The sequence below is a fragment of the Octodon degus genome, unplaced genomic scaffold (genome assembly GCF_000260255.1).
Source record: "Octodon degus isolate 3935 unplaced genomic scaffold, OctDeg1.0 scaffold00146, whole genome shotgun sequence".
In the NCBI taxonomy this organism is placed as follows: Eukaryota; Metazoa; Chordata; class Mammalia; order Rodentia; family Octodontidae; genus Octodon; species Octodon degus.
In genome coordinates, this window is record NW_004524722.1 from 580,941 (window position 1) to 591,055 (window position 10,115).

Sequence of the window (10,115 nt, forward strand, 5' to 3'; positions counted from 1 at the left end):
CTCCCTGGCCCTTTCTTTCTCTTTTATTCATGTCTTCTCCAACAGTTTCCCAAAGTTTGCATGATCTTCCTTTCTCCTCCAGCCTAGACTCTAATTTCTTTTCTTCTATCTCTCTATTTTTTCCCCAACCCCCTTAAATGTTCTCCCCTGAGGATAAAATTTCTGTATCAAGGGCTTATTTACCACCAACAATTTTCTGGTTTATTTTAGACTTCAGTACATAACCACAAATCTAGTTCATGCAGTTAAAGGTGGCAAATGGTGGAAAATGAACATAGTTTAAGGTGGGAGATGACTACAGTTTGTCATTTTCTTGGTTGTGTTTAATGCTATGGTTATCGCTAATTGCACCACTTTAGTCAAGGTGACATAAATGTTCTAATCAGTGGTTCTTCCTTGCATCCAAGACTGAGACTGCCTCAGGGGCATAAACAGCGCAACAGGCCAGTGCCAAAGCACCAGCAACTGCATCAAGTGTGCATCATCTTCTCATCCCCAACAGATTGCTGAGGCAGGACCTCGCAACAGGCTCAGAACCCGTGAGCCAGCTATACCAGGAAGACGGAAAATGCCTCTGGGGAGTCATTTTCTATAGGTTCTAAATAAAAATACATACAATTGGCTGGTTCATCCCTTTCTAAGCTAAAACTTCTACATGCCCTGAGTTCACAAGCCTGTGGGAAAAGCAATTTATAATATCCAGTTACAGGTGAGCAATCAGGCTGAGAAGTAAGTATTTCAGGCCACATTTAATATGTAGCAGAGTTATGTTTTAAAAGCATTTGCTTACCTAGCCATTCAAAGTCAGTGAGGACTCAGGACATACGAGAACCTATATTGTAGCATCCTGTCACTCAGTGGTGTCCCACATTTTCTGATCAAGGAGATTATGGGGCCACAGAGGAAAGTGATCGATGATGTAGAGTGTGCCTAGGAAGTGTCACATGGAGAGAAAACATTCTCTCAGGCTTTCACAGAGTGCAAATTGGTCAAGCAATGGCCATGACTCTTCCATATGACTGACACTGACAAAGGATCTGCAAACTGAGGTACATGGTTTCAGGGTAAATCCTGAGGGGATTTGACTGACCTTGTCAGATACAGAAGCTACATTTTTTGTTATATAGGTCTTGCTTTATCTTGGTCCTAACCATCCAGCAGAAAAGTATAACCATGAGGTATAAAAAGTACAGCTATATTAATATGCTGAGCTGTAAAAGGCTCAAGTCTTCTTCTGACATTGCCAGTCCTACAGATAACCCACTACTATTATGGACTGCTGGACTATATTGGATAATGTTGATGAATTCACACACTTACAATATTTAAATGGCAATGGAATACCCATCTCTGACAAAACTAAATGAAAAAAGAAGATATAAATGAAGGACCATTTTGTATCTGTATATACAAAATAGCTAGGATAGATATACAGCTACTTTCTCTTAATTCAATGAGAAGAAAGATTTGTACTAATAGTATTTGGACAGGATATCATGTCTGCATCTTGTGCTATGAATAACCACTAAGACGATAACAATATGCATTCCACTAATTATTTTTTTTTCTTTTTTTATTGTACTAATTATTGAAACTGTCCTACTAACCTGTTTTGAAACTGTCTTATTGCTATTTGTTTCTCAATAAAATTAATTAAAAAATAATAAAAGCATCTGCTTATAATTATTTAAATGTTAATTCTAATCTCTAAGATTTAGCTGGGTAAGATAGAATTTTTTCTTTTGACGATGGTTTAAACATTCTATTTGCCAACAGTATTTTCCATCAGTTTATAAAACCTATTTATAAAGTGTTATTCTATTACTTCTACTTTAAAACATATCAAGCACTTCTATATAGTTAGAACTAGATTTTTCATATAAGAACTTCTCTGCTACCATACAGCACTGATAAATAAATTGCACATATAGCACAGGCATACATAATATTAGAGATGGCTGAATCCAAAGCTCATTTACAGAGGACAAACTGTTCTGTGTATTTCAACACAAAGTGTACAAAATGTGTTAATTTTACTGCTGTGTCATACACTGGCAAACTTCTACACTCAGGGACTAGGTGCTTCAATATTTGGATTTGTCTGTTTTATACACTATGTACACAGCAAAGCAAAACCCACAAAACACTACAAAAGATGTCTCAAAATGTCCAAGTACAAACACACTAACATAATACCTTTTACAATCGCTTCCCTTCCATGTCCTCCAAACTACTGAACCAGTTCAGAGAATTGTTCAAGAGGTAGCTTAAGCATTCCATTCCCAAAAGATGGTATTTCATATGAGCTTTAGCAAAAAGATATTTACAAAGTGATATTTTACTACCTCTACATTTAACGTATGTTGGGCACTTCTGAACATCTACGTAAATCTACATGTTTCAAGTAAGAATTCAATTTGTCCATTATATACACCTCAGTCTTGGTTACACTGTGCACATATAACAATAATTGAAAATATGAATCTAGACCCCTCCCTTTCTCCACTAACTCAGTGGGCTAAAATATTAGCACTTTCCAAAGACAGTCTCCTGGGGATTTTATTACAAAGCTTCTCAGGTTACTAACTACTTTTATCAAAACTGGCAACCCGCTTAACATCTAGGAAGACTAGATGTTGTGAAAGGTCCCATCTGGCCTTTACATGCCCTCCCTACACAGCACAGTACACAGAGCCCACAGACCTAAGGGACAGTAGCAACTCGCCTTGCTATAGTGCCCGAGCTCAGCACTCTCCATTTCTTTCTCTTCCACGAACCAGCACACAAACAACGTGTACTACTCAAGAGGTGGCTTGCTATCCACCCCTCCCACGGCACTTGGGGTGAGCTCTAGCAAAAAGAAATTCACAAAATGCATTATTTCACTACTTCTGCTTTTTAAACATGCTATCAGGCACTTTGGAATAGCTCCAACGACCAGATATTTCAATAAAGTACTTAGCATTGTCAAATATATATTAATGAGGACTAAAATGCACACACAAAACAATGGTTACAATCCAAACTCTTCTACATGTATCCAGTCTGGCACTGGACCTGCTTTTATTTTCTGCTCCATGTTCTCTAACCCACAGAACAAACGTGGACAATTTACAACTCCTAGGCTCACTTCCCCAGACAATCTAAAGAACTCCATTTCAAAAAAACTCACTTCCAAAAGATGTTTCTTTCTGTCATTTTTTAAAACAAATGGATGTTTGCAAGACGTGTAGTTTTTCTAATTAGTTGATCATATGTCGGCCACCTCTTTACAATTATACCGTCCACATGCAGCAAGTTTCCTTTTAAAAGATTGGAGGGGGATGCTGAGAGCAGCTTTTTCGTATTATATACATAGGCCTTCTAAGACGGCCAGTAAATCTTCCCATGGGGCGATGGGCATTTCCAATTAGGCCGCGTGGAGCGTTACTCTATGTCTCTCTTTGCAACAGCCTGGGGCCTGCCAGCCCTTGCATCTGTCCTCCCCTGGGCTCTCTCACCTTCTAGGGCCCATGAGGACTTTATTTGCCTTGGTGGCCAGGAGGAGCAGTCCCTTCCAGCTGGGACACAGCAGTCATCCCAGGGCCCAGATCTGCACAGTGCCCAACCCTGCCAGCCTAGGCCAAGCACCTGCCAGCTGTCCAGGACATGGCGCTTTACATGGCTGCAATGTGGCACAGTGCAAAGAGTGGGGCCTCAGATGGCTGCAGAAGGCCTTTACATCAAGGGCGCAGGAAGGGGGATATGAAAGCTCAGCCACTAAGGGCCTCTAAGGCACTGAGGCTCCAAGGCCACTGCTATTAGGTCATCAAAGTGGAGTGCACGATCAGCTCCAATTACTTGAAAGTATGGGTCCAGCCAGTGGGCGGTCAGGGCAAGAGACCCAGGGACCTACAGAGCAGAGGTGTGGACCACTCTCGCACCCCCAAGTCACCCACCGCCATCGACAGGAAGCCTGGAGGACCCTGGAGAAGCAGGCCATGCCCCATTTCTCACCACACTCTCCAGTGGAACTTTTTTAATGTATTTGGTGCAGTTTCTTACTACGCAGCTCAGACTCCTAATGATCCTCCTGTTTTCAGTCTTCCCAGTGCTGAGATCATAGGCCTGCACCACCACTCTTGGTCTCAGTGGCTGGCTCAGCATGCCCAGGGTCAAAGCCAGCACTATGGTGCCAGGGATCGAACCCTAGTCCCTGAACTTGTCTAAGCAGGTGCTTAGTCTGCTTAGCTATCTCGCTGGCCCATAGAACTATTTTTAATATGATGTATGAGGATCAATAACTTGTATAGTAGAACTTTTCATCATTTTGTGTCAGATGGAAAAACCCAGGAGTGACTTACTGTAAATCACACATCTGTATTTAAACACAAACAGACTTTCTGACTTTAAATGCTAGGACTCTTAGGACTCTTCTAATTTCTACCAAGGAAGCAGTTTGAAAGGACTTTGAGAAAATACAAGCAAACTAGATGTCCACAAACAAGACATGGAATTATGACACAAAACTATAGAAAGAAACAGGATTATTTCCTCAGAAGAGCACAGCATCATCTTAAAAACCTAAAATGTCACCTGGAGAGAGAGCTAGAGTTACTCTGTTTGACTTTGGAGAATAAAGCAGGGTCTGCAGGGGAATATTGCAGAAAATGGATTTCAGAGTTAGTGTTTCCCTGCAATACAAGGGCTTCTCATGTAGAAGGAAGCTTTCCACCACTAGAAGTGGGCTTGTGTTTTGTGTTTTGCTTTGTGTGTTTTGTTTTGTTTTGTCTTTTGGTTTTTGGTAGTGGTAAAGTTTATTCAAGAAAGTAGAAGTGACGAGTGAGGCAGTAACTGGCTCTGCAGAGCAAGCCTGGGCCGATTAAATAGAAAAAGAGGGAGAGAACAAAGATAAAAGCACATGCCGCATTTGGAAACACAGCACGGGCTACGGCGTGAGGCCAGCACAGCCCTGGACATGTTGAATAGACTGCATACAGCTACTTATGGAGGGTCTGTGAGAAGGACTCAAGTAGATGGTAGAACTGGATGAGCCCTAAAAGCCCTTTAAAGGCTGTAGTCTGTGCATTTTATTATGAAGAGTTATTTTCAAGTATCGCTTATTATTTGTAAACACAACAAAACCATGTCACATCTACTTCTCTAATGTCACACACTGTATTAGTATTGGGCACATTCATTTACCTGTGTTCCTTTCAGTCTGCATATTCACAGCCTCTCATCTGAGAGAATCTGTGAAAAGCAGATTTGGGGCATCCTCTTTGTGGTAAGAGGGAGGTGCCCTCTTACACAGTGAACTTTCACACTACTTGATAAAGCACTGTGTCCTGCTGTGGAAGCCCTAGAGTTCGCCTATTGCTTGCTTACCTGTAGAACCGCCTTCCTGGTAAACCCAGGGGGTCAATGAACGCTCTTTCCAGCAGCATCAACTGGTCATTCATAATTCTCACTGCAATGGGACTTTGAGAACAAGAAAGATATAATTAAAATATCACCATGGAGTCACATTTAAAATAGTATTAAAGATAAGGCATGGGAAAATAAAATCAATAGATCTTTAACAAAATACATATGAACACAATTGGCCTTCTGTGGTAAATGACATAAAACAACAGCGTTGTCTTTCTGGCATTTAGAATAGAATCCTATTTGCAAAATGGGTTTTTAAAGGGCACAGACTGATCAAATAGAATTGAAAGACTGCTTTACTTCTCTAGAGTACAGCTGGACCTCTTGGAAGGATAGCACAGTGAACTTTCACACTACTTGATAAAGCACTGTGTCCTGCTGTGGAAGAAAGATAGACTGCAGGCTGGGGAAGAAGGAGTGGAGATCTCAGGAGGCTGTAAGAAGGGCGGGAGAACATTGCACACTGTGCCCAGGGACTCTTCTCACACAGTGTCTCAGTTACTCTTCCCTCATTGCTGGGACAAATACCGGACACCCACAATGAAGGAAAGAAAGGTCTATTTAGCTCACAGTTAGTGGAGGTTTCAGACCATACTCAGCTGGCTCCAAGGCAGAGTGGCACATGACAGAGAACAGCTGCTCAGGGAGGTTGTAAAGAGCAAGAGTGAAGAAGGGAGTGACAGCAACTCAGGCAGCTAGCCAGCCTCCCTCCCTTCCTTACACCATAATGCAAATTCCCTGCCTCAGGGCAAACACAGCACCTACATCCACAATAATCAATCACAAACTCCAGAGGCTGCCCCCATGACTGCATGAGGCTGGGGAGGGGGGACACCTACAGGGAATCCTCAGATTTTCTTGGGAGGAACTGAAAAAGTATACCAGGTACTTCTATAATCCAAGGGAAAAGAAAAGCTCCTCAAAACTGCTCACAGTGCTTTCTGAGTAAGTCTGAAAAAGTAAATGCCATAGGAACTATGCTGCAGAATAGTTACGATTATAAAGTATTTACTTTGAATATATTTTTAAAGTATTTTGAACCTTGTCTTGGACTTAGTTTTTGTGGTCTGACATGTGGAACAGCACTCCTCAAGGGTTAATATCAGTATGAATCACCCACAGGTGTTAATACAGGGCAGAATCTAATTCACCTTGTCTTTTATGTGTGTGTGCTACCAGGGATTGAACTCAGGACCTTGCGCTTGCCAGGCAAGTGCTTATTCTACTGAGCTATCTCCCGAGATAATTCGTCTTGTCCTGGGTGAGGATGACATCTGCCCTTCCAACAACACCTGAGGTCACGCCGATGTTGCTGTCTTGTAGGACACAACTGAGCACCAACGATCTAGAGCTGCACACTCACATGAGTGAAAGCAGTTTCCCCCTACAAGCTGGTTGCTTTTCTAAGTAGCAGGCCTCTGAAACTTACTTATGAAGATCAAGCTGTGTGAGCCTTCTATGAAAATCGGAAGCAGCCTCGGAGAAATTTTTCACAGCAGAAAACAAGGAATCTTTAAAATAAAAATAGAAAAGTAAAAAATGAGTAAAGCGTAAGTGATTCCTATCTCAGAGGTTCACTTTCTGGAGGCCCTATTGCAGGACAGATGCAGTGATGAACATTTTTCTACTGAGCCTTGTTGCACATTCATGAAAAGTATTGTAAAATATCACACTCCTGGTGCAGTAGCACAGACCTGTAACCCCAGCACCCGAACAAAGACAGGAGGATTGCTGGGAGTGTGAGGATAGGTGGCTAGCCTGTACAACAAAACAAGATTTTGCCTCTTTTCTTTTTTGGAAAAAAAAAAGAAAATAGAAATGGTTAAATTGGGGTTTGTTTGTTGTGTTTGTTTTTACTTTTTCCTTCCCTCCTCCCCCCAGCCCACTAAATTGTTTTTTTTTGTTTTTGTTTTTGTTTTTATTTTGTGCAGGGTCTCACTATCCAGCTCACATTCGTAGTGATCCTCGTGTTTTCAGCACCCCCAGTCTTGGCATTACAGGCATGTGCCACCATGCCTGGACTCACTCACCAGCTTAGTGTGTTCCGGGGGCAGGACCGGTGTGGTATGCAGGACCATGGATTGAACCCTGGTCCCTCCGATAGCTAGCCAAAGCAGGTGCTTAGTCTGCTGAGCTATCTCACTGGCCCTAACATATATTATTGATTTGCCGTTTAAAAAAATTTTTTTTTTTTTTTTTTTTTTTTTTCAGTACCAGGGATTGAACTCAGGACCTTATGCTTGCCAGGCAAGTGCCTATTCTACTGAGCTGTCTCCCCAGCCCCTATTTAAACAAATTCTATTATTTGGGCAAAGCAGAAATACAATATTCATTTTACCGAAAGGTGCTCACAACTAAAACCTCAGGATTTCTATTAGGTCACAGCTACTAAGTGGTATGTTCAAGATAAATGCATTCAGTAACACACAAAAAAAAGGCCTTTACAATTAATTCTAGACAGGCTGGCGAGATGGCTCAGTGGTCTAAAGCACCTACTTGGAACAAGCTTGGCAAAGCACAGGGACCACAGTTCGATCCCCCAGTACCACATGCCAGCCAGCCCCGCCCCCTGGTGGGCTGAGCTGGCCCCCCACACACACACACACTAAATAAATAAATAAATAAATGTTAAAAAAAAATTTAAAAAAAACAATTAATTCTAGATTTAGTTCTTTAAGCTTTATTTGTTGTTTCATAAACCACATTCAAACCAAGTAATCTAATAACAGATCTGATGAAAACCAAGGGAAGTCAGTACTGAAGATGAGATTCTAAATTTTAAATATAGTATAGAAATTCATAAAAACTATAATCTCTGTAAAATTTAGTGACTGAGCAATGCAGACGTGGACAAGAGCATTCTGAGTGGAATCACAGGGAAGGAGGACGGCACGATGCATTAGACCTGGAAACGTGGAGTGTACAGGACAGATTCATCCTTGCGTTCATCAGACCTTCATCTTCATTAAAATATTTTCTGAAGCACTTTTTGTCTGGCACTAAGTGAAAAATGTGGTGAAGGTAACGGGGGTGTATCAAGAAAAAGAAATGCTTCTGTTAAGCAGAAAGTGTGCAAGCATGATCCAGCTCATGGACAGTCACCAGCAGAGATGGGGATCTAGAAAATACGGCAGGGAAAGGAGTCAGCAGATCAGACTAGGTCCCTAAGAAGGTAAGTAGGTAGAACTACATAGCCACAGTTTCCTCTTTCCTTCTTTCTTTCTTTCTTTCTTTCTTTCTTTCTTTCTTTCTTTCTTTTTCTTTCTTTCTTTCTTTTTTCTTTGTATTTTAGGGAAGGGTCTACAGGGTGTTCAGGGTCTCACTACAAGATCAGACTCATAGTGATCTGCCTGTTTACAGCCTCCCAAGAGCTGGGATTACAGGCGCACGCCACCACGCCCAGTCTCCATTGCCATCCCAGCGCAGCCCAGGGGCGGGGTTGGCACGGCAGGTCTGGGGATGAAACCCTTGGCCCCTGCGCCTGCTTGCAGGGGGTTTAGTGCACTGAGCTATTCGGCCGGCCCTTCCTGTTTACTTCCTTTTATTTCTAATGAAAGTATTATTAACCTTTATGCAAAAATATTCAAAGTACATTCAAAATCAATACTGACCACTCTATACCAAGTATCTCTGTTCTCACAGTTACGCCTCACGTAACCACCCCTAATACATCATCCTCAGCATTCCGTCTTCTTCTGCAGGGAGATATTTCCGCTCTTTGAGGACCGTGGCTGTGTCTTATACACAGTCCACCTCCTGGAGTAACATAGGACTAGGTGGCTATGTAGCACCAGTGGATCCCTTGCATGTGTTTAATCATTTTGGTATATATTAAGAATATATTGGGCTGGGGAGATGGCTCAGCGGCTTAAGCGCCTGCCTGGCAAGCACAAGGTTCCAAGTTTGATCCCTAGTACTAAAACTAACTAAATAAAATAGGTACCCGAAAATAATAAAAGAAGGAAGACAGCATTACTCATTACAACAAATACCGTGAAATTCATACAACTTTAAATGAAATTCTGTGTCACTTGTAATTTTTGTTCTAATTCTATACTGTACTCTCTAAAAACAAAAAATTAAAAAGAACAATAAAAAAATAATTACGATAAGACAGTAACATGAGGCAGCATCCACTGAGCATTAAGCGCCAGCTACCATTACTTCTTTATGTTCCTAGGTATCAATCTCCACAGCAACCTCGGGGACCCTGCACTCTTCCGCTTCCTTAGCCCACTCGCGGCAAGCTGCACAGCGAGGCCGGCCTCCGGGCCAGGCCTCACGCCTCCTGATGCTGCCCTCCGCACAGCGGTGCGACATCGCGTCCAGTTACTGCTTCAGAGACACACAGAGCGCAAGCGCAGCTACCAGACTGCCAATTATAAGAGGAAAGACTGCTTATAACTATGTACACACAGTCATGTAAAAAAAATGCTTCGGTAGTCGCTCGCTGTTTTGCAGCTCGACTTCCAGACTCAATTTTGAAGGTTTTCAAAAAATAGCAATCTAAATTTTTTTTGGCCGCCTCAGCCCACCCTGGGGGCGGGATTGGCGCGGCATGTGGTGCCGCAAACCGAACCGCTATCCCCTGTGCCTGCCTAAGCTAGCCTAAGCAGGGACTTTAGACCACTGAGCTATCTCGCCGGCCCCTAATCTAAATTATTGATCACGGATTCTTCACTATATCACGGGATTTTACAAAATAT

General features: G+C 42.2%; 1 protein-coding gene and 1 long non-coding RNA gene across 6 annotated transcripts in view; both read right to left on the reverse strand.

The window, feature by feature from the left end:
- Nucleotides 1-1,918, reverse strand: part of LOC111812852 — a 12,607-nt gene extending 10,689 nt beyond the window's left edge. The window contains exon 1 of the long non-coding RNA XR_002818235.1: nt 1,775-1,918. This is a non-coding gene — a long non-coding RNA (uncharacterized LOC111812852). The remainder of the gene's footprint in view (nt 1-1,774) is intronic.
- The window catches only part of LOC101572733 (N-acetylated-alpha-linked acidic dipeptidase 2), an 87,560-nt gene that overhangs the window by 12,355 nt on the left and 65,090 nt on the right, over nt 1-10,115 (reverse strand). For 4 of the 5 annotated variants that reach the window (XM_004641913.2, XM_023702153.1, XM_023702154.1 and 1 more), the window contains 2 exons: nt 6,839-6,920; nt 5,368-5,460 (listed from right to left, as the gene is read on the reverse strand). In XM_004641913.2, coding sequence (XP_004641970.1) covers nt 5,368-5,460; nt 6,839-6,920 — 175 coding nt within the window. Of the gene's footprint in view, nt 1-5,367; nt 5,461-5,992; nt 6,361-6,838; nt 6,921-10,115 lie in introns of those variants that run through there. The other variant, XM_023702155.1, reaches the window with a different exon arrangement.